Raw genomic sequence first — 24,941 nt, 5'->3', positions numbered from 1 at the left:
ACCTCGTAGCTTTCCTCCATCCAAGGACTTCAAAGTCCATCTCAAATGTTATCCTCTCTGGCAATCTTTCCCCATCCTCAGCACAGCCATCATTTCTTCCAATGGGCTTCCCCATTCCCTGGTGCAAACATTATTCCTCCCTTTTAGCAATAATATTATATCATCACGGCTTTTGTAAGGAACTGTCTTTCCTGCTACATGTGAGGTGTTTGTGGGTTAGAACTCCGTCTTAGTCATCGTTGTCCTCTCAGTGCCTAACATCTTTCTTGAAGAAAATAATGAAAAGGAATAAGAACTTTACTATGAGTCACAATTATTCAATACTTATATATTCTTGCAATCAGAGAGTACTGCATGAAAATAACGTAAATGGAGATGGTTGTTTTCTTTTTTCTATCTTTCCAATCCCACAGGCAGACAGCAGACCTGTTAGCCAGTGAAATACATTGAACTAAAATGGAAATTCCAAAGGGAATTTGTCACGTTACCCATATAAATCTGTGCATCACAAATCATGTTTTTCACAAAGCTGATACTGTCTTTGAATCAAAACCACTTACAGCACTTCTGTGTTAAGGCCACGCTGTTAGCATTTCCATGGACTGTGCCAAATATAGTCGCCCATCCACTAGTGTCACCTGTGAAATGATGATTGAGATGCGTCACTTATTCTAGAAATTAAATACCGTCTTACAAAAGTTGAACAATTTGATAATGATTTTAAACTAAAATATGTTTAAGTATTAGAATGATTGATCTTTTAAATACATAGTAAGGGAGAAAAAGTCAGGCAAACATCTGCAAGGTGTCCCTTTTTTACATGAAAAATACACCAAATGTATGTGCCATAAAATTTGCAATGCAAGTATGTAATTATTTTACATAAATATAAATGTCTTGGAAAATATCAACTATTTCTAATACTGACATTTTCCACGTTTGACCTTAATTTTGAGAACCTCCGAAGAAAATATCTGAATGTTGTTTTGTCACGTGCATCCTGCTGTATATGTAGAAACATACTTGATGGATATATTGAGTTCTGATAACATTTATGTCATCTGACTTTTTTTAATAAAGCAAGGGCAAAGTTTCTTAAAGGCTTTTTTCTGGGTGCAGTGGTGCTCGTCTGTAACCTCAGCACTTTGGGAGGCTGAGATGGGAGGATCACTTGCATGTAGGAGTTCAAGACCAGCTTGGGAAACATAGGAAGACCCTCTCTTTACAAAAAATAAAAAATTAACTGGGCGTGGTGGTGCGCACCTGTAGTCCTAGCTACTTGGGAGACTGAGGTGGGAGGATAGCTTGATCCCAGGAGGTCACAGCTGCAGTGAGCAGTGATCACGGCACTGCACACCAGCCTAGGTGACAGAGGGAGACCCTGTCTCAAATAAATAAATAAATAATAAAGGTTTTTGAGTCCTGCTGAGAAAAATAACATTTCCTCGATTTGTCATATATTAATGTCAATTTGTCATATGTACATATAATTTATTTGCCAAATTTTCCTCTTCTTTTTGATAAATCATATTTTTAAAAAAGGAGGCCTAATTGTGAAGTATTGTTATTTCAGTATATGCTATAAAATAATAAAATATGCATTATAATGTAAGATACTGAAGTTCACACAAATACCTAAGTAAATTAAAATAATTGCCCACAGTCTGCTTTGATCCTTGGAATCTTTATTTCTATTTCTTATTAATATTCTCAATAATTCTACTATGATGCTGCCTCACTTGCTTTATTTAATTTGGGTTCAGAAATCCTCATGGGGTAAACATTCACGGCTTCTGGTTCCCATGCAGCAAAGAGGAAAGGATGAGAATTTGAGTAACTTGCCCATTGGCATCCAGAGAGTTGCCCCCAAAACTAAGTACTGACTGTGCACTCTACTGCTCTAAGCTCTGTGATAAGACTGAGGCCTCTTCTCAAGGAGTTCCTACCTAGGAAGATAAATGCAATGATAAGGGCTGGGCGCAGTGGCTCATGCCCATAATCCCAGCACTTTGGGAGGCCGAGGCAGGCAGATCACCTAAGGTCAGGAGTTCCAGACCAGCCTGGCCAACATGGTGAAACCCCGTCTCTATTAAAAATACAAAAAATTAGCTGGGCATGGTGGAGGGCACCTGAAATCCCAGCTACTCAGGAGGCTGAGGCAGGAGAATCGCTTGAACCCAGGAGGCAGAGGTTGCAGTGAGCCAAGATCACGCCATTGTACTCCAGCCTGGGCAACAAGAGCAAGACTCCATCTCAAAAACAAACAAACAAACAACATCAACAACAATGAAAAGATAAGGCATTCTACTTTGTGCAGCATACAGATACACCCAGGGTGCTGGGATAACACAGATAAATTGCGGCCATCCTAGAACAGTGATACAGCTTCAGGGAGGCCAGGGAAGCCCTCCTGGAGGAGGAGACACTTAACCCGGGCCCTGAAGAATGAGTAGAAGTGATCCATGGGAAGTGTGGGCAGAGGCTGTGTCCCTCAGAGGGAGGCATGCCTGAGTACCCAGGGGCAGGACAGAAGATTCTAGAGATGCATGCCGTGGGCTTTGCTGCCCCACTTTGGTGGGTGGTTGGGCAGTGCTGAAGAGAGGTAGCTCTCTGTGGGAGAAAACACGCAGGATTTTTTCTGATTAACTAGACATATCAGCCTCTCTTGGCATCAGTCTCCTCCAGAGAAAAATATTTTTTAGGTTTCAATAAACAGAGCTGAAATTGGCCTGTAAGATGCTCTGTTATCTGGCCTCTGGTTACCCCTTCATTCCCTGTGTATATCCCTGTTCACTCTGCTTGAGTCATACACCATCAAACACATAATCCTGTTTCAGTCAGCCTTGGGCCTTTGCACCTGATGTTGCCTTTGCCTGGAATTCTGCCCCTCTAGAATATTTCATAGTTTCCTTCCTTCCTTCCTTCCTTCCTTCCTTCCTTCCTTCCTTCCTTCCTTCCTTCCTTCCCTCCTTCCCTCCCTCCCTCCCTCCCTCCCTCCTTCCTTCCTTCCTTCTTTCTCAATCCAAGCGTCATCATCTTATAAAGATTTTCTCTGGTTACGTCCTTGAAGTATCCCTCCCTCCAAGTTACTTTCTATTTCATTATCCTGTTTTATTGCCTTACTTATCACTCAGATTATTTAATTCCTTACATACAGGTTTATCATTATCTTAGTTCACATTATCCATGTGAACTCCACAAGGTCAAGACACTTGTCTCTCTTGAGCTCACTGTGTCCCAGTGATTTGGAGAGCTCCTGGCACATAGTGGGCACTCAGTATAGGTCCATTCTATCAGTTAATTCTCTAGCTAGGCCCATTCACACTTTATGAATTTTTTTTTTTTTTTTTTTTTTTGAGTTGCAGTTTTGCTCTCATTGCCCAGGATGGAGTGCAGTGGCGTGATCTTGGCTCACTGCAACCTTACCTCCTGGGATCAGGCAATTCTCCTGCCTCAGCCTCCTGAGTAGCTGGGATTACAGGCACCTGCCACCACGGCTAGCTAATTTTTTGTGTGTGTTTTCAGTAGAGACTGGTGTTTCACCATGTTGGCCAGGCTGATCTCGAACTCCTGACCTCAGGTGAGCCACCTGCCTCGGCATCCCAAAGTGCTAGGATTATAGGCGTGAGCCACTGTGCCTGGCCACTTTATGAATATTCTTGGAGCTGAACCAAATTACCAGCCATAAGGAGGTAGTCATAGAAAGTCCCTTAAAATTAAAATATGAGTATTGAAGTAGATTTTCAAATATAATTTTATTTTTATAAAATATAACATTTTATGATACTGTATTTCTGACTTAAGCAACCTCAGCATACAAAAATGCAGGTCATTATCACAAATACATCGGGGAGTCATTATTTGTGTTTCCAAGGGAGTCCCTACAGAAAACCAAATCAGTTTTCCTAGTTTATCACAATCATTATCCAATGGACTCACAGTTTTGGGGTGTTCATAAAGTGAGGAACACAAGGGGAGCACTCACCACAGTTCTCTTCGTCTGCCCCATTCCCACAGTCATCCTCGCCATCACAGTGGAAAGCTCGGGGCAAGCACTTGGTAAGATTCCCACAGGGAAAATATCCTTTTTGGCATGAAGGAGTGATCATGCTAGCTTGAGTCAGTGCAAAATCTACATGAAAGAGGGGCAAAAAAAAAAAGTGTTACCATGGTCAAGCTCTCTCTGTGTTATCCCATTTAATTTTCACAAGAACTATATGAGTTGAGTTCATCTGGTGTTATTCTTAGTGCACAATTTCTTTGAATAATATTCTTAATGACAACTTTATTTTTTATTTTTAGACGGAGTCTCACTCTGTTGCCAGGCCGGAGTGCACGATCTCAGCTCACTGCAACCTCTGCCTCCCAAATTCAAGCAATTCTTCTGCCTCAGCCTCCTGAGTAGCTGGAATTACATATGTGCACCACCACGCCCGGCTAATTTTTGTATTTTTAGTAGAGACGGGGTTTCACCATGTTGGCCAGGCTGGTCTCAAACTCCTGACCAGCCCACCTTGGCCTCCCAAAGTGCTGAGATTACAGGTGTGAGCCACCTCGCCCGGCCAATGATAACATTTTAAACAGCCATAATCACACCGAATACCAGCTATATCAAGAACAGAATCAGGGTTCATTTTTAATTCACTTCCACAAGGTAATCATAAACAAAACCAGATGTATTGTCCTAGTTTTGTATGGAATCAAGGAGTCATCCACCCTTGAAAACAGAAAGGTAAAACCATGAGCTAATACGGTCAAATGGGTAGATTTATTTACTTATTAATCTTTTACAAGAAAGATTTGAGGTGACATGATAAAGATATACCTGCAAAAGGAGAGTTTAAGTGTGAGTTAGAGAGAAATCCAGAAACACATTAGAATGAGGGAAACTAGGATTGAACATTGAACACTCATCTATGGTGTCTACTGGGTCTACTGTTTGCCAGACATTTCACACAGTGGTTATCATTGTTAATCTTTCAGCCAGCCTATGGTATGGGCAATATTATCCTTCATGTTTTGGGATTAGGGAAGTTAAATATCTTGCGTGCAGTGGTTCATCTGGGAAGTGACACAGAGTGGCTTTGAATCGTCCCTCTGACTCCGTAGGCCCACCCTTAGCCATTGTACTACGAGACTATCAATCGATTTAGGAATCTGCATTTCAAGGAGCATAAATCAGGACTAGTTAAAAACAATCTTCTGGTGCAGGGTACATAAGAGAAGACCAATGAGAGTTGAATAACTGCTGAGTTGGATAAGAAATTAAAGAAAGGAAATATAATTGACATTTACAAAAGTATTATATCTATGGATAGGATGACCAAAAACAATTCTAGCAATTTAGATGTAAGAGATATTCTTTCAATTTTGAGAGAATACTTTTCAGAAAATAAAGAGACATGTTCGTAAGTTGGCTAATAAAATTACGGAAGTCATGTATTTTTAAAAAAGGAGTTCTGTCCAGGTGCAGTAACTCACGCCCGTAATCCCGGCACTTTGAGGCCGAGGTGGGGAAATCACTTGAGGCCAGCAGTTTGAGACCAGCCTGGCCAACATGGTGAAACCCCATCGCTACTGAAAATACAAAAATTAGTCAGACATGGTGGCATATACTTGCAGTCCTAGCTACTCAGGAGGCGGAGGCAGAAGAGTTGCTTGAACTTGGGGCACTGAGATTACTGTGAGCCAAGATGGCACCACTGTACTCCAGCCTGGGCGACAGAGCTTGACTCAGTCTCAAAAAAAAAAAAAAAATTGGAACTTCACAGAAATTGATTTAAGGAGAGTGTAGACACAAGAATGGCTATAGGTTGGCATGATTCATTGAAGGGAGCAAGGAATGTGGGCAAAGTGCTCCTAACCACGCCACTAAAGGCTGGCATCATGACCTGGGATTCCCTTGGGTTTGTGTGGGAGACGATATTTTTAACATAGCAGAAGGATAAGGAACAAACTTTAATAGGAACATCATCTACTTTGTGCTGGGCATTTCCTAGATACTTGATTTGATGTTAATGGCAACTGTGTACAGTTGGCATTAATATCCCCAAAAAAGATGAGGAAATGACTGAGAACATGAAGGCACGTCTACTTTGATTGCTGGGAAAAATGCCCTTGTGAGGCCTGAGCCCTCCAAGCAAATGCTGCCTTGTAGAGAGACGTCTTCCCCTGGGGCCCCTCAGGAGACTCTCCTAAAGGAGGTAGAACCTGCTGCTCTCATTAACAAAGATGTCATTTGTTAAAGGGCAGGAGTTGGAGTTTGGGCACTAAAGCTACGTCTGAATTACAAATGCACATTAAGCTTTCAGTGATGTCATTAGGGAGGATGAGTATATCATTTCAGCTTGAGTTGTTTAGTCCTGATGACCATGGAGATCCAGCAAGCACAGAAAAGCAGAGCCTCTGGCCCTCTCTGGGGGCAGCCGGGTATGCTGGTGCACACTCTTGGAGGCTGGTGTGGCCACAACCTCTGGGTCTTTTCTGACTGAGGAGGAAGACTCAGAGCGTGGCTTTTGGATGTTTTCCTGCTCGTTGGCGTTTTGTTCTTACAAAAGCAAAAATTATTGTCTCGCTATTGCTGCAGTAGTGGATGAAAGATTTACTCTCGGCAGCTAGGCATAAGACCAGTCAAATCTGTGACTATTTTAGGAAGACTTCTCCGCTCCTTGGCACTGGGGTTGGCTTGTTAAGCCTGTTCACGCAGGGAGAGGCATACTGAGTCATAGATTTTAAAATCCCTCAACTTCTTGCTTGTAAAGATTTCTGTAGGAGGCAGATTTATAAAAATGAGTAGTCCTCCTGTGTTTGGAACATGAATGAGAGAGTCAATATATCTACGTGTAGTGGCTTAGAAATTTTTTTAAGACAGTAATTTACAGTTAGAAATGTATTTTATATCACAGTCCAGCATACACGCAGCCATAACCACACTCCCAACACACACCTACACCCCCACACTCACTCTCACACCCACACACACTAGCACACACCCACGCACCCTCATCCCACAGCCACACCCACATCCACGTAATGAAAAAAGTTTTCCTGAAATATCACTCTTTTAAAGTTATGTGGGATGAGCTTTGATCCTTGCTATTCTGTCTTATTCAGTTGAGAAGGGATCACATGCCTCTCAGTTGATTTCATGATCCCCTAATGGGATGTGACCTACTATTTAAACACATTCGTTAGTGATAATGCACCTCAGAGACACTCAGACCTGGATTACAATTCTCTCTGCCACTCACTAGCCATGTGACCTTGAGCAGGCTACTTAACCTCTTTAAATCTTAGTTTCCTCACATTTAAAATAGAATTAATGAGAACATCTCCCTTGTGGGTGTGTTTCGGGGACAGACAAGCTGATGCGTATGAAGTGGGGAGAGTGCCTGGCCCATAGTAACCGTGGGTTAATGTCGGCACACAGGCAATTTCCATACAAGGTAAGAAAACAGAATGTTAAGAAGGAAGCTCTATGTAAAATGGAAGCTTGCTGTGCCTCAGCATTTCAAGATTTTTTATGTGACTTCTCTGAAAGAAATAATAGTGACCAAAATAAAAGCTTCCCCTACTTCTTTATGTTATTCCATCTTAAAAGCCATATCACATGTATGATTTTTATTTTATTTCAAATCTCTTTTGAAAGCTGAAGGAGGACTGTAAATGATAAATAACCAAGGAAAATGTCCTTACAGCCTCCTAACAATATTTTCTTAATGTTTAGAAGAAGCGATTAAGCATTCAATTAAAGAGAATTTTGAAATAGAGAGGTGAGGCGATGTGAGTAGGATCCTTTGAAGGTGGCATGTGGTGTTTCCTTCCAGGATTTATTATAAAAATAGCTGTGAGTTGTATTTTCTTGTTTTTTGTTTTTGTTTTCTTTTTTCTTCTTGAGATGAAGTCTTGCTCTGTCACCCGGCTGGGGTGCAGTGGCACAATCTTGGCTCACTGACACCTCCGCCTCCCGAGCTCAAGCAATTCTCCTGTCTCATCCTCCCCAGTAGCTGGGACTACAGACTCACGCCACCACACCTGGCTAAGTTTTGTATTTTTGGTAGAGATGAGGTTTCACCATATTGGTCAGGCTGGTCTCGAACTCTTGACCTCAAATGATCCACCCGCTTTGGCCTCCCAAAGTGCTGGGATTGCAGGCATGAGCCACTGTGCCCGGCTGACTGTGAGTTCTTTGAGGGCTGGACCTAACTAAATGCCCATCTCACATATTCAGAAAGTCTAGGCGACAGGGGCAAACAAGCAATCAACTGTCACAAATAAAAGGCGTCAAGATGGTTTCCTTTTCCCTAGAAAAAAAATTGAGTTGCATCTAGCAAGTGTGGACAAAGAAGGGGAGGAAGAGACTGAACATGTATGAATAGAACCTGCCAACTGCATTTCTCGTAATTCCCTGTTTTCCACCCCAGAGTGGCATCTTCCTGAAGACATTTCAAAACACAAATGTTTTATATATAAGGAGAATAAATGAATACAATGTATTCCCCACCCTTTTCCCTCTGTGACCTATATCTCTATTGTCTAACTTAGTGTCTTATTTGGTGCTCAGTAATTTTTTAAATGAACATGTGAATTAATGAGCCATTTAGAAATTTAAAAAAAGGAATTTAAGGAAGAACCCTTTTCAAAACTTAAGCTTCCCAAGGCAGCAGATTTAGGCTGTTATTCTGATGAGAAAATATTGTTTAGTCTTTCATGCACTTCATTTATCATTCCGCTCTGTCATTATACAAATTAAATAATAATTAGAACCCCTGCTGTACTTGGTACATAGTGAAAAAAGCATCACTAGCTATCTGTAGAAAGTGTATTCTGTTGTCTATTCTTCCTGCCATCTGTGGAAGTGGGAAGAGACAGCTTTTATTGAAGCCTAGGGATTATAAAAATGGAGGATGCCTGCATCACAGCAGTGCTGATGGCTTCTGCAGTGGTTTCCATGGGACCCCTGCCAAACACACAGCTGAGTGGGGGCTCGAACATATAAAAGAGAATTGCTCAGTAATCGTCCTTCTTCTGTCTTCTGGTCAATATTCTGGACGTGTCTGTGCCAATAGATTTTAAAATGACGTTCAGATGGCCTTTTAAAGCCAACTGGACTGCTGCCCAAGGCTATTTTTTGCTGCCCATCAACACTTCCCCTGGGTTATTGGGAAACAACAGGTGAGAATCATCTTTCAGGTCCTCAGTTTAAGAATTGATGGAGATGTACAAGTCTCTTTTTGCTTTCTCTGTTTCTCTGCCAATGCTAGTCCTATATAAAGCTGAAGAAAGCCTGTATCCTCTCAGCCAGATGTTCTGGCTCTAACACCAGGGACGATGGCTCCAGGGGGATTTAGGCCAAGGAGGAGCGCATCGCCAAGGTGGGGTGGTGTTTAACCCAAGTCAGACGATATGGTCACCAGGGATGGCAATGGTGCTGCAGGGGGGGCTATAGAAATTGCCAGAGAAGCCTGTGCCATCTGCTCCAGAGAGCCAACTAACTGCAGTACCAGAGGAAACATTCATTTAGCATCCAGAAAGTGTTAACTAAGTGCCTACTATGCGTTGCGTTTTGTTGTCCGTCAGCAAGGCAGACAGTGTCCATTGCTATTGGAACTCAGGGGCTGGGATCTCTGATGGGGGTGGCACCATCCTGGGCAGCTCCACTGAGAAGCCAAGGTGAAGCAGCTCCATCAGTTGAGTGCACCTGGCCAGAGCCCTCCCTACTTCTGCGAAGAGTGAATTTTACCAGAAGTCCACCTTTGTTGGGTAGATGATTTGTTGTTTGCTTGAAGAAAACGAGGAAAGGCTTTTATGTTAAGGTAGGTGAAGAGAAATTGGCCTCTTGGTGGTGGTGGTGGTGGTTGTTGTTATTTTCCAAACTTGGCGATCTTACCCTTTCATGCAGCTGTTTGGTACTCCCTGCCTGGATGGTGTTTCTTGGCCACATCAATTATTATATTCAGTATTTTGATCCAGTTTCACTCACATGTATTTACCCCACCTCCTTTCCATTTCAGAGATTCCTGCCCTAACGGAATTTCTCCCAACCTTTATTTTCTGTCATGTTCTTCTGAGACAAAGCCACTACTTTATGCTGGCAAAAGTCCCTCAGGACCCTACTCACAGATTTTTTTCGGCGGTGGGGGGAGCAGAAAATATTGCCCCCTCCTTCTTCAGATGACTGCCTGATGTTAGAAAGACAGATTTGGGGAAATGATGCCTAACTTCGTGCAACAGAGTGTAGACTCAATACATTTTGATTTATATTGGAAAAAAAGATAATTTCAAACTGCCAACATCATCCTTACCAGGGATGGATGTCAGCCCCACATCCTGCTTGCCTGGGTGCCTTTATGTGGGTCACAAACAGAAGTTGTGGCCGTTGGTGGGTTATAAGGGATTTAAGGGAAGAAGGAAGACTTCCCTTCCAAAAGAATTATTTCTGCTGACTGGTAAACTGCCAAAACTCCACCTTTAGAGACGCATTATTTTAGGTTAAAAATCTTATCTATTAGTATGTAAAGTTCATCTCCTTCTACATGAGTTGAGAGACTACCTTCTTCCTAAAGCTTGCCTGAGGCGAGTGAATGGAGAGAATGAGCAGTGTGGTGGGTGAAGGGGAGAAGACTATGGAAAGGGGGATTGTGAAGGAGACAGGCAAGGGGAAGCCCGATGGGAACTTGGTTTGGGGAATGTGGAGAGAAGGTGCTACCTTGGTCCCTTCACCTCTCTGTTTTAATTCCTCTCTGATTCATTGACTGCTATGTTTCATGGAACTTTCACTGGCTGTTCTTCCTCTGAGTGGGAATTATCCCCGATTCTATTCACATCAACTTATGAATGTACCTGCATCCGAGGCTGCAGCATGTGTTTGGGCAGGACCCACCTCACGTAAGCGTGGGTACCATCCACCTAGACTGCTCGTGCTGAGTGTATGGAAACTGCACAGGACTAGACCAAGTCCCTGGATTATTCTTTTGTGATGCACAAAGAATGAAGGCCTCTTGTCCTTCCCATAGTAAAGCCTTCCATCTATGTTCTGTGCTCCACTCGACCTCACTTTCTCAGACTCTGCATTGTTTCCTTTCTTTCCTATATTTTATATATATATATACACACACACACACATATACACATATATATATACACACATATATATATGTATTTTTTGAGATGGGTTTTCACACTTGTCACCCAGGCTGGAGTACAATGGCATGATCTTGGCTCTCTGAAACCTCCGCCTCCAGGTTTCTAGTGATTCTCCTGCCTCAGCCTCCCAAGTAGCTGGAATTACAGGCATGCACCGCCACACTCGGCTAATTTGTTTTGTATTTTTAGTAGAGACGGGATTTCACCATGTCAGTCAGGCTGGTCTTGAACTCTGACCTCAGGTGATCCACCCACCTTAGCCTCCCAAAGTGCTGGGATTACAGGCGTGAGCCACCCCACCCAGCTATTTTCAGTATCTTTGTCTCTCTATTGTACAGCTCCCATCTTCAAAACAAATAAACCAGTCAACCAACCCAAATCCTGTTATATCTGCCTGCCTATAAAACTGAGATATACTCTCCTCCCCTTCACAATTAAATTTCTCAGAAGAACCGTACAAGTAAGTCAATATCTCCACTTCCTTACCACACTTTCATTCTTAAATCCATAGCTTCCACCTTGACCTTGCTGCTCTGCTGACATTCTTCTCACCAGAATCACTGTCATCCTTTTTGACGCTAAATCCAATGGCTCTTTCATAGTCCTCATCTTGCTTGGTTTTCTGCATTTGACACATCCAACCTTGGTCCCCAGGTTAAAAGCTTTTTTCCCTCCATATTTTCTAAAAATTCCTTTTCTTCCTCTTTATCTCCTTAATTCATCAGCTCCATTTTCTTTGTCAATACGCTGACATCTCTAACATGCGTTAGATCAGAAGTTTCTAGATTTTTGCATTTCTTAGACCAAATAAATTCAATTAAAGAATTTAGAGAAACCTGCCAAAAGTTACTGATGTTTTAGTTTGTCAAATAAGGGTGATTTTAAAACTCCAAGTTACCATATATTTTAACATGGATTTATTAGAAAAGTAGTATTTTATTGTTAAAAATTAGAGAGAATGTATCTGGAGAAGAAAAGACAATCTTTTCAAAGGAATACATTTGGCTTTATGAAAAATGTATTCCTTTGAAAAGATTGTTTTTCATCTAATTCATGCTGATGAGACAGTGAAACTTTCATTCCTGACAGCAATAGTCAGGACCAGTGTTTGGAACCACGTGTGAGAAAACGGAATCTGGCAATGCAACCAGAATTCTTTAGGGAGGTTTGTCCTCTGTTCTGTAACTCACAAATATTTTCTTGCAGTTTGTCACTTGTTTTTAACTCTGTTTACGAGAGGTTCCAGAGATGGAACTGCCAGATCCTGACTTTAAAATAACTATGCAAACTAAAAATAGCAGGTAACTTACTTGATTTAATTAAGTGTTATCTATAAAATCCCACAGCATACAAGTGAGGTTTTGAAGGCTTTCCCTTTGAGATTGATGGTGTCCACTACTACTATATCTATTCATTGTTGTACTGGAGGGCTTAGCCAATGGAATTAAGTAAGGAAAGTAAATTAATGGCATACGTATTGGAAGAGAAGACATAAAACTGTAATTATTCATAAATAATATAACTGTGAATATTAAAATAATAAATTTTTAGCATTGGTGAATTTTGCAAAGTTTCTATAAAGTCAATTGTATTTTTATATTTCAGCAACTATTAGACAATGAAATGTTTTAAAAATCACACCTTTTACTATAGCATGAACGGTATCATATATTTAGGCATAAATCTAACAAAAGTGGGCAAGACATTTATGTAAAGTATATACTATTAGTGAAAGACATTAAAAACCTAAATAAGTGGAAGGCAATATTTTCAAGATGTTCATTCTTTCCCCAAATCAGTCTATAGATTCAAAGAAATCTCAATAAAAATCCCAGGAGTATGTGTGTGGGAATGGGTAAGTTGATTCTCAAAGGCATGTGGAAATGCAAAAGAACACGAAGAGCCAGGCTACCATCGAAGAAGGAGAACAAGGAGAGAGGACTCATTATCTGTATGGCAAGACATATTATAATGGTACAATAGTTCAGGCAGTGTGATGTTGGTGGAAAGATTGAAAGACAGACCAATGGAACAGAATAGAAAGTTTGGAAAAAGACAGACACACATGTAAACATTTGTACTACAGAGCAGTGGGGTGAGGTGATGCTCAATTCTAGATAGATAATAGGATGAAATATGAAAGGTGAAACAATACAGTTTCTAGGATAACATAAGAAAAAATCTTTATGACTGTGAGGTAGATGTATTAAGGAAACTACAAAGAAGAAAAACCAAATAAAAGCACTAATCATAAAGGAAAAGATACTTAAATTAGACAATATACAAATTAAGAATGTCTTCTTATTTATTTTTTTGGAGATGGAGTCTTGCTCTGTCACCAGACTGGTGGAATGCAGTGGCTCAATCTTGGCTCACTGCAACTGCTGCCTCCCGGGTGCAAGCGATTCTCCTGCGTTAGCCTCCCGAGTAGCTGGGACTATAGGTGCACAACACCACGCCTGGCAATTTTTTTTTTTTTTAATAAAGATGGGGTTTCACCATGTTGGCCAGGATAGTCTCGATCTCCTGACCTCATGATCTGCCCGCCTCGGCCTCCCAAAGTGCTAGGATTACAGGCTTGAGCCACCATGCCTGGCCTGTCTTTTTAAAAAGGCATCGTTAAGAGAGTGCAAAGACAAGTTGCAGAGTAGAGGATGCTTGCAAAGGGTCTGTAATTAGCAAACATATAGATGTTCTACTAATCAATAAAGAAAAAATGAATGGTAAATAGAAAAATGGGCAAAAGACTTGAATAGGTACTGAACAAAAGAGGATATCTGAATGACAAAAAACATCTGAAAAAGTATTAAATCTAATTCATAATCAGGGAAATGCAAATTAAAACCACAATAAAATATCACTAAGATTACTAGTATGGGTATAATTTAAAAATAAAAAACCCAATGATACACTATTTGGTGAGGATGTAAAATCATGCAAATTCTCATACACTGGTGGAGTGTTAATTGGAGCAGCTGCTTTGGAAAACAGTTTGTCAGTATCTACTAAGTTTGAAGTTGTGCAAACCCTATGAGTCAGTAGATTTACTTCTAGGTAAATGCCCATAGAAATTCATGCACATGTGCATCAAGAGACAAGAACATTCACAGCAGCATTATTCACAATAGCCCCAAGCCAGAAACAATCCAAGTGTCTTTGAAAAATAAAATGGATAAACATTTCTGGAATGTTTCTCAATGACGTACTATATAGTCTTGAAAATGAGCAAACTACAACATCCAAAGTGATTTCAGATCAAGCAGGGCCAGTGAACAGTTCTCCTTCACTTTTTACAGTTATCTTGTATTCAGTTAGGAAAACATTCTTTGCAGCCCTAACTTTGAAGATAATTAAGATACTAAGATTGTAGCATGTTCTATTCTCTGTATTTCCAGATACTAAGACTGTAGCATGTTCTGTTTTCCGTATTTCCTATTTCTTTGATAATCATCTCAGAAGTCATTTTTGCAAAAACTTTACTGAGACTTCAAAACCGCTCCTCAGTACAAACTTTCCCTTTTTTCTACCCAAACCATCTTGCACATACCTCTATGTAGTATTTATAGCATGTCATTATTATTATATTAAGCTGGTGCAAAACAAATTGCGGTTTTTGCCATTAAAAATAATGGAATTTATTAATTTTGATTCAATGGCTAGAGAAGTTTTCAGTTCTTAGTGTAAAGCAGATGCCTCAAAAATTGTTGTCTGAACTTAATTAACATTTTCAGGAATAGCAATGCTGTTTCTGTAAGTGAGCCACATAGACCTAAAGCTCCGTATGTGGGAGTGGAGAGCACATCAGTGCTTCAGTGCTAATCCATGTCAGAAGCTTAGGCCAAACTTGGGCATACGTCTGCTGATGATGATGTCAATGTGGGTTGAGTGCATATGATGGAAGCTTTATGCTCATTTTCTTTTTTTCATTTATCTTACACCAATGGTTCAGTTTTTTAAGTGAAAAACTTGCTTGGCACCATCTTCTTTTTTTTTTTTTTTTTTTTTTAAAGCCATTTTCTAGGGAAGAGGAGCGGTGGCAAAGGGCCTCTCGTAATTTTTCAGCTGGAGTCTATGCAGGCTGGAGTAAGGTGGCCCATATAATTTTGAGAATTGGGTCATAGCACAGGTAATTTTCTCATGCTTTATTCTTTTCAAAACTTACAATTCACAGGTAAAATGAACAAAAATAACAGCATGTACACAACCCTGTGCTTTTAGGGAGAGCAACTTATTTTTCCAAGTGGTTAATTTTAACTTTAGTTATTACAGTAAGAGCAGCGTTTTAAAGTGGGAAACAGGAAACAGCCAAAAAAGGAAATGGCTTCAAATAAGGGAAAAGAGTTTTCCCGTAACACTCAGTGTAGATTATCATCCTTTTCCTATGTATAAGAAAGTTTACATAAAGACTCTCATCTCACCCTCAGACTGAATGTTGAGGCTTTTAAGGGAATATTTTTACGGTGGCTCTTAAGGCAGAATGAAAGAGAATCAGTATCTTCTACATCTCTTATATAACATGGGTTTACATGAAAGGAAATTAGGAGTAGAAATATCTACAGCAATAGATACACTATTTTTTAGCCTATGGGGTTGAAACAGAATGTCCCAGGCAAGGTGTGAATAACAGAAAAAGAGAGAGAGAGAGGCAATGACCTGTCCGATGTCTACTGGCTGAGCTATAATCGAATAAAAAATTGGATAATGAAAGCCAGGTGACCGATAAGAAATAGAATCTGGCCCCAAACCAGAAGAGATTCTTCCTTAGCTATTTGTGTTATGAGTTTATTAATTTCTTTTAAAGGCGGGAGTGGTAATTAACATCAAGGCTGCTCTACAGGTAAACTAGCATATTAATTGCAGTTTTTGAACTATACTAATTGTTAAGAAACTTTATATTGATAATTAAACAATGTAGATTCAGATATTCTCTTCCCAAATACTTAATTTGTCCTTATTGCCTCCAAATTTGAAACACCATTTCAAGTAGAATTAGTGCGTCAAACAATCCAGGTGAATCCAGTTATCCATCCTGGCACACACAACGAATATAACAAAAATTAGCACCTCAAAGAAAAAAAAGCCCATGTATATTTTGACCAGTTTTTCCAGGTGTATGGTCCATTGAACAGGTTTATCAGAATCACCTGGGCCGCTTCCTAAACATGCAGAGCCCATGACCCACCATAGAGCTATTGAATCCTCAGGGGCTGGAGTTGTTGAATCTGTGTCTCTGACATCATGACAAGTGGTTCTTGGAAACTCGATAATTATATAAGTATTGCGGATGAAGCGGAGAAGTTATTTGGTATGCCAAAGGCCAAACTTGAACAAGGCTATGACTTGAACATGGGTTTGCTGACCCCAAATCCAGCATCCTTGTTGCTCTGCTGCCTCCCGTCTCCTAATCTGTTAATGTTTGTGTAGCACTTTACTTCACGACTCCAGATCTCTGGTGTGTGTACGTTCACCCATGTCCTATCTTTGAAAATGCACAATCTGAAGGACAAAAGCTACCTTCTTTGCTGAACTTCTGGATCAATGTCATCCATTGTGAGAAAACCCTGAATATGCTCTCACATCATACTCTTCCGTAGACACAGAAAACACCGATATTATGCTTTTCCATGAACACATTTGGGTTATAGAAGAGAAAGCTCTCCATAGAACATGAATTCAGAAAAAGGCACTGTTGCGAGAGGACGTAAAGCCGCTTGTTCTGCAGGGAGCTGGGACTGGAGAAACAATCAGAACTGGGTTCAATGCCAGTTTGAGAAAGGGGCTTAGTGCAGCCCAACTGGCAGAGGCTGGGATCTGGATGAAGTCAACCACTGGGACTGAGCCCCTGACAATGCATGGGGTATGGAATAACTCTGACCACCAAAGACTATGATTTAAATAATGCTTGCTCATGGCCAGTAGGGGAAGCTATGGTGATACCGCTGCAAATGGGCATGAGATTTGGAACTGGATCACCCACAGGCAAAATCTCTGAGATGCTAACATATATGACAGTTCAGATCTGAACACTCCCTGGGCTATGTGGAATTACTTTTGAGACTACTTTGAGGAGCTGCATGCAGGAGAAGCATTCTTCCAAATTTATGAAATGTCCAGGGCTCCACAAAAAGGGGGAATTCATACCTGGGAAAGAGATGATAGAACTTTTTTTTTTTTTTTTAAGATGGAGCCTCACTCTGTCACCCAGGCTGGAGTGCAGTGGCACAATCTCGGCTCACCGCAACCTCCACCTCCTGGGTTCAAGCGATTCTTCTGCCTCAGCCTCCCAAGTAGCTGGGACTACAGGCACGCGCCACCATGTCTGGCTAATTTTTTGTATTTTTAGTAGAGACAAGGTTTCACCATGTTGGCCAGGCTTGTCTCAAACTTCCGACCTCAGGTGATCCGCCCACCTCAGCCTCCCAAAGTGCTGGTATTACAGACGTGAGTCACCGCGCCCAGCTGATAGAGCTTTAAAGACTAGTTTAAACTCTGCATGATTAAAATTCTCAAAGAACTAATGGAAGGAAGATATCATGAAATAAGAATGAAAGTTTATGAAACCCCAGACAGCTTTAAACACAGTTGGAATGACCGGAATAAAAAATATAGTCACTGAAAAAAAAAATAACCTAGCGATTGAATAGAAAATAAACTGGAATCAGAGAAAAGGAGAATTAGTTAAAATTATCTTTCCTTCATCAGACACATTCTATTAACACAATTTCCTTGGGCAAATAAAATAGCCATTATACCACTCGAGAATAATATGGCACGGAACAGTTGGTGATCTGTAGAGGGGCATGGCTAATAGAGATCTGTACCACCATAGCAGAAACCCTTTGGAGAGATACGTTGCAGAATTTATAATATTTTTGTGATTTTAGAAAGTTAATGCATATGCTATGAACTATGTAACATTTCCTACTGGCTTGGGGCAAAGTTCCATAACCAAACACATGAACATTTTTCTATAGCACAATGTATGAAATTTTACAATAAGTGCATAAAGAATCTAAATAGCTCCTGGCCAATTCTGACCAGATTTTGTAGGCAAAGGTGATCAACTCAGTTTTCTGAGCTTTCTGGATTTTAGAATTGTAGACAAATCATTGGACCTAGAAAAAGACAGCACACCAGTATTGAAGTAATACAGAGATACAATATTCATTTGGTGGTGTTTGGGCGTGTATTCTAGCAAGCAACAGACATGGTGACCACTGGTCAGGCCAGGAGACTGTGGGATAGAGACAAATAATAGAAAGAAGGCAAAGGCCAAAAGAGGGAGACAAAGAAGATCCAGGAAGCCCCTGGGGAGGGAGCTCGGCAAAGACAGGAAGTGATTAGAGAGAGGAATACTTGAGAAAGGGGGCAAATTGAGGGATAGAGGTATTCCAAGGTGGAAATGAAAAGCCAGAATTGACCAATTAGGATGGAGCAGGTGTGAGAGTTACCGAGAATGTGATGTAGCCAGTACAAAGGCAGAGCTGGAGGACATAGGAACTCGGAGAGCAAGAGAGTTGAAGAGCAGACCCAAGGAGAGTAGAAGGGAGATTTCAGAGGTGAGGACACCAGGAAGATAGGGATGGGGGTAGAAGGGCGAGACATGAAAATGGAGGGAAGACAGGCCGGGAGAGCATCTGAGACAGATGCCTGCAAAGGCAGGGAGGAGGGGAGAATAAATAAAGGTGGGAAGGAGAGGAGAGAGGCTTGGACAGGGCCTGTGTCAGAACAATGGGAAGGGGGAGGATGGGAAAGGAGGGCTAGAACTTTATCAGTCACGCTGAACATATTGTAAAGGCTTTTTACTTTGTAATAAAGTTACATTTTCAATCGCAATTCTTTAAATTTTTTTTTTTTTTAATTTCGAGACAGAGTCTTGCTCTGTTGCCCAGGCTGAAGTACAGTGGTGCGGTCTCGGCTCACTGCAACCTCTGCCTCTCAGGTTCAAGCACTCTTCCTGCCTCAGCCTCCCAAGTAGCTGGGACCACAGGTGTGCACCACCATGCCTGCCTAATTTTTGTATTTTTAATAGAGATGGGAGTTCACCATGTTTCCCAGGCTGGTCTCGAACTCCTGACCTCAATGATCTGCTTGCCTCCCAAAGTGCTAGGGTTACAGGTGTGAGCCACCGCGCCTGGCCACAATCACAATTCTTTTTGCATCTTAAAACACTCAGAAGTCTGTTTATCACATGACTGTTGAATCAGCTGTTTTATTTTGGCTTCAGGGCACTTTTCTGATAGCAACATTGACCTTCATTGCAAACTTAATTTTTAAAAATACATACAAAACACCTGGAAGTACAGGTGAGTAAAGCATATGAGAAGCTTATTTTTTGTTTGTAGATAATTAGGCCTCTAATTCCACTACTACTTCACATGTGAAACAAGCACACGCATTTTACCCAAAGAATGTTGAGTTATATGTTGACCAAATAAGTAAACCAAGCCATTCTGGGCTCTTAAATAGATATGTACTCCTAAAAATTAGGTGCAGTTTTTGTTGCATAACTATTTATACAACACCATTCTTTGTTAATTGAATTTTATTTGGGTTACTATATTCCGGAATTAAAATGTGCCATTTTTCTTTTTCTTTTTTTTTTTTTTTTGAGACGGAGTCTCGCTCTGTCGCCCAGGCTGGAGTGCTGTGGCCGATCTCAGCTCACTGCAAGCTCCGCCTCCTGGGTTCATGCCATTCTCCTGCCTCAGCTTCCTGAGTAGCTGGGACTACAGGCGCCCGCCACCTCGCCTGGCTGTTTTTTAGTAGAGATGGGGTTTCACCGTGTTAACCAGGATGGTCTCGATCTCCTGACCTCGTGATCTGCCCGTCTTGGCCTCCCAAAGTGCTGGGATTACAGGCTTGAGCCACCGTGCCTGGCCAGAAAATGTGCCATTTTTCAATATCAACCTATTAGAAAGCAGCATCCCAATTTTGCCTCTAAAATTCACATGGCAGGCAATTTTGTCACTTCCAGTGAGAGGCCTTAAAACTCTTTGATTACATCTGGTCATATTTATTCACAGTAAGATGAGCACACAAGTAAGCATCTGTTGTGAGATGTATTTAGCTGGCATCTTCTGGGATAACACGTCTCTAAAGGTTTTAACTCCCATGTTCCCAATCTTTTTCCTTCTCCCTCACAGTGGACTTCATTCAGCCCGCAAGCAGGTCAGTCTTTGGGATGACTGGCCTGAAATATACTTGATTTTCACAACTGTCCACAGCATGAATATAAAGGTGTGAAATTAAAATTCAGGTGGAAAACCTTAAGTCAGAGTGGCCAAGTGAAACTGACATCCCTAAGAAAGGACCATGCCAGGCGTGCCTTGAGCTTGGCCACTAGGGGGCAGTCAAACACTGCTCCCCTCGAAATACTGTTCAGGCCCAATTTTGGATAACCTGTTTTGGAGGTTAAGCAAATTATTTGAGTAAGTAGCAATTGGTAGTTACCAAGTAGCAGCCTCAATACTTCATGCTTTTAATTTCCTACATAAGCCCATGTTTTTGATTTGTAATATGGTTCCTAATTTGGCCATTAAGAAATGTTTTTTAAAAGTTTAAAGTTATTTTTAATAACTTTATTTTAGACAGGTTTACTCTTAGAGACAGATACTGTTTTTAGATCTGCCTGTGGCTTTGTAGTTCCCAGTTTAATTATGTTAATGTGAGATAGTTAGTAACAATTACTTGAATTTTATGGACATATTTCAACAGGTTGAAATTCCACAAAACATAATTGGTAGTTACCAAGTAGCAGCCTTAATACTTCATGCTTTTAATTTCCTACATAAGCCCATGTTTTTTATTTGTAATATGGTTCTTAATTTGTCCATTAAGAAATGTTTTTTAAAAAGTAGTTTGAAGCTGGTTAACAAAGATACACAGTGAATAAATTAATGATAAAATACATGTAATAATAATAAGATACGTTATGCGTTATGCGTAGTTGTCTATTAGTGCCTGTAGCTTAAGGCAGTCAGTCACTCATTCCTTAGGCACTCCAGAGTGATGATGGTCAGAGGAGAGCAGATGATCACATCATTTCTAATTTTCTGTTTTGTTTAGATCTGGCCTAAGAGTCTATCACAAATATTATTTAAATTAAAAAGACAACCCTTACTTTTAGGCAATTCTAAATGAACTTTCTTTGGTTACTATGAAAAGCCTTACCATTTTAATTGTCCACAATTTTATTGTGAAAAAGAAAAAAGTTTTACTAATTATAGAGCAAATCCTATTATTTTTATAAGTAGGAATAAAATGTCAAAGCATTGATTAATGTGTCTTGCTTTGAAAAGAAATCATTTTAAACATAAATGTTTAAATTAGTAGTCAACAGTAATACAAAATTCGAAAACAAAAATTCCCAGAGATTGTAATTAATCAACAAATATTTGTTAGGTTGGTACTAGGAGTTTGAAATATGGCTTTTACTTAGAAATAAAATCAAACGACAGTTATTAATTGAATTTTTGTTTTTAGTTGAAAGGGTGACTTTACATTATGGTAAATCACAAAATGTTATTTTAATAGTAGATGTTTTTCATCTCATAAACGGTTTAAGCAAAATCAATTAAATGCATTATCATGTGTAAAAGCAAAAATATAGTAAAATTGGTTAAACTATGGTTACAGTCCTGTAAATTAAATATTTTTTTAAAGGGCACAGATGATCTCTATGACTTGTCTTAAATTCAAGAAACCACTTTGTAGCTATATATTCTTAAAATATATAAAATTCTTAAAAATATAAAATTGAATATTCAAATGTGGATAGAACATGAACTTCTGAAGTAGGACCTTAAATAGGACCTTAAATAAAGCAATAGACTGCTTACTACAACTGTATTGCATGCCAGGTGAGTTCATATATTGTTTCTTCTTAGTTAATACTAAGTTTTTCATGTAAGAGATATTAAAATATAAAATAAAAGTCATGCTAGGTGTACGGAGATATGTATTTTAAATATTTGAAGTAAAGTTTTAATATTCTTTTAAATTCAAAATAAAATTTAGATATTTTAAATCTTTTAAAAATCTTTTGTTTGTTAGAAATTTTAAAATAATTCCTCATAAATGTTGCACTTTGTTTCAAGATTTAAAATATTCACTTGGAATTCACTTAATAAAACTGAATATTTAAAAAACCTAAAACGAATTTTTCAGAAAATAAAAACAATTTCAAATTTTAACCTTTATTCTCAGAGGTTTATCAAAATTCTTTAAGAAAAAATATGAATTAAAATATAAACATTTTTGAATAATAAACCTCAGCAAACCTTGGGTATGATTAATAGGTTGTTTATGAATGTATAGGCTGACAACGAATCTTTTTCTTTAAAAGCAAGTGAAGATTTAAGTTTTATTTTTTGGTGAGCTTTACAATGAAAATGGTGCTGACTTGAAAATTAAGAGTTTGACTGAAATAAAAATTTCCACAAATTAAAAGCAAAAGAAAATTATCTAAGTAAATGCACTTTTATAGACGTTTAATAACTTTATTTTAGAGAGGTTTACTCTCAGAGACAGATACTGTTTTTTAGATCTGCCTGTGGCTTTGGAGTTCCCAGTTTAATTACATTAACGCAAGATAGTTACTAACAAGTACATGAATTTTATGGACATATTTCAACAGGTTGAAATTCCACAAAACACAATTTTAGTTTATTAATTTGTCATACTTTTTAAAACAAATGCCAAAAATATTTTCTGCGTTTTAATTGATATAGTCAACATTGTTTTTTGACGTACTTTATCTACAGCTTTAATAACATACAAAGGCATGCTTCCATGAAAAATTTGTTGCATCTAAAAATTACTAGGCTGTATGGGACTAAAAGCAATGAAAGGTAATGACAAATACAAGGCAAATTTGATGTCCTTTTTTTTTTAAACACCCTAATACATTTTTTACAATTGCCATAGAACTACATAGAAATGTATTCCTTGAGAATTGCACTCATTTAAAGCGAGAAAGTAGCAGCCTTACCTTTGACATTGATCAGAACGATGAAATGAAGTAGAAAGAACATTGTAATCAATCTGAGGCTGAAGAGATGTTTAAAAGCAGAAAAATAATCATAGGTTTACAGCAATTGAGTTATTAGACGTATCCTCCTCATACCTCAGCAGGAGTTCTGATGTAGTAACTTCAGTGCCTCCCATGTTCTGAGCATGCTCACAGCTAGAACTTTACTGGCATGAGGGGAGACGGATTCTTGTCACTATGCAGGCTGTCTTTTTTGTTCTTTCTTTTTTGTTTCTTTTAGTTTAAATCTACACTTGTGTTCTTGATCACTAATTCATTATGGTGTGTAAAAGGAGGTGTAATAGGACTTTGATATTATTCGATAAGAAACATTTTTTAATCACTTAAAAATTTTTTTCCTCCAAAGCATGTACAACAATTTGCTGTTATTTAAATGCAAACATATATCGAAGTTCTTAAATATGAAGGATATAGGCTTACACTGAATAGGCTATGAAACTCTTTACAATTATATTTTCATGCAATAAACAAATGTCAACAAGCTGCTTACTTACAGATACACAAAGAACACCCACTTCTATTCAAATGTACTTACATTTTTTCAAATGACATATAACAAGATAATTTAAATATATGGTGTTGTGTTAAATAATTACTGTAAAACATTCATACAATATTTTCACTTCACATACTTCCCCCATAATCATATTCCTTTTTCTTGAAGTGAATAATTTTATTCTTCCTTCCAGCTCTGTATTGCACACCTATTAGAAAACACTAATAATAATTTAGTTCTTACATCCTGAAAGCAGCTTTCTCAACAGCATAGTTAGTACAAGCTAAAGTATAAAAAAGGACTTTTGGTTGTAGGATTCTGTTGATCCCAGTGTAATCATTAAGACTTCTCCAAAAAGATGTAGAATTTCCATGTCTGAGTTTATATTTTACTAACAGGGAAATATCTATCTAGAATACAGTTTGTAGTTCTGATTTGGAGAGAAGATTTTGTGACTGAACGATGCAGATTCTCTTATATATTGTTGTTAACTGTGTGCTGACAACACTGAAAAAACTATCTTGTGGTGACTATTGTCATCACAAATCATAAAATATGGGGCTTTCCTTGTTCTTTCTTTCATTGTAGCCTTTGAAAGAACAAGGATTCAAACAGAATTTACAATAAAAAATACTGTATTTATCACATAATGTATTTAGTTCTTTTCTCTTTTTAAGAAGTGAGTTAAATTCCCGAAGACACCTCCCAGATACATTTATGTGTGGTCTCATCTGATCTTTCAAATCAAAAGAAAAAGCAACAGAGAGAATAAAGATGAAAAGAAATACTTCAAGATCTTTTCTTACATTTCAAGCATCTTTTTTTCCCTCACTAACCTCGAGGCCTTTTTAGGTAAAAATTACCTTATTTCACTTAAAGGAATGATTAGTTTTTCTCACGTTTTGTGTTTTGCTGTCGAGATGATGGATGCTAGTTTCTGGTACTGAAATTTTGAGCATGAGTTTTTAATAAATACCATGCAATTAAATACCATGAATTGTCCATCATAAGTGTATTTGAAGTACAAATATATTTTCTATGAAAATGTAATTTTTGGAGAAATAAGAAATGTCAAGATGTCAAAGAAATTAGTTTAGATTTCTTCATGGTATTGTTATTCCTTTCTGTGAGGCTTTTCAGTGTTAATCTTTGAAATATATTAACACAAACATTCAGGAATCAATAATTATAAATAATAAGAACATCTTTGGCTCACTGGTTTTTATAGGTAGAATATGCAAGCTTTGA

The 24,941-nt window shown here is 38.9% G+C and overlaps 1 protein-coding gene across 2 annotated transcripts in view; it reads right to left on the bottom strand.

The window, feature by feature from the left end:
- The window catches only part of RXFP2 (relaxin family peptide receptor 2), a 70,794-nt gene extending 47,492 nt beyond the window's left edge, over positions 1-23,302 (bottom strand). The window contains exons 1-3 of one of the 2 annotated variants that reach the window (XM_025364588.1): positions 23,138-23,302; positions 3,986-4,132; positions 561-638 (exon numbers count right to left, since the gene is read on the bottom strand). In XM_025364588.1, the coding sequence (XP_025220373.1) occupies positions 561-638; positions 3,986-4,132; positions 23,138-23,180 (268 nt within the window). In that variant the 5' untranslated portion in view covers positions 23,181-23,302. The remainder of the gene's footprint in view (positions 1-560; positions 639-3,985; positions 4,133-23,137) is intronic. The other variant, XM_025364587.1, reaches the window with a different exon arrangement.
- Between the last annotated feature and the right edge of the window lie 1,639 nt (positions 23,303-24,941).

The sequence above is a fragment of the Theropithecus gelada genome, chromosome 17 (genome assembly GCF_003255815.1).
Source record: "Theropithecus gelada isolate Dixy chromosome 17, Tgel_1.0, whole genome shotgun sequence".
In the NCBI taxonomy this organism is placed as follows: domain Eukaryota; kingdom Metazoa; phylum Chordata; class Mammalia; order Primates; family Cercopithecidae; genus Theropithecus; species Theropithecus gelada.
This window is presented reverse-complemented; position numbering and strand designations above follow the sequence as displayed.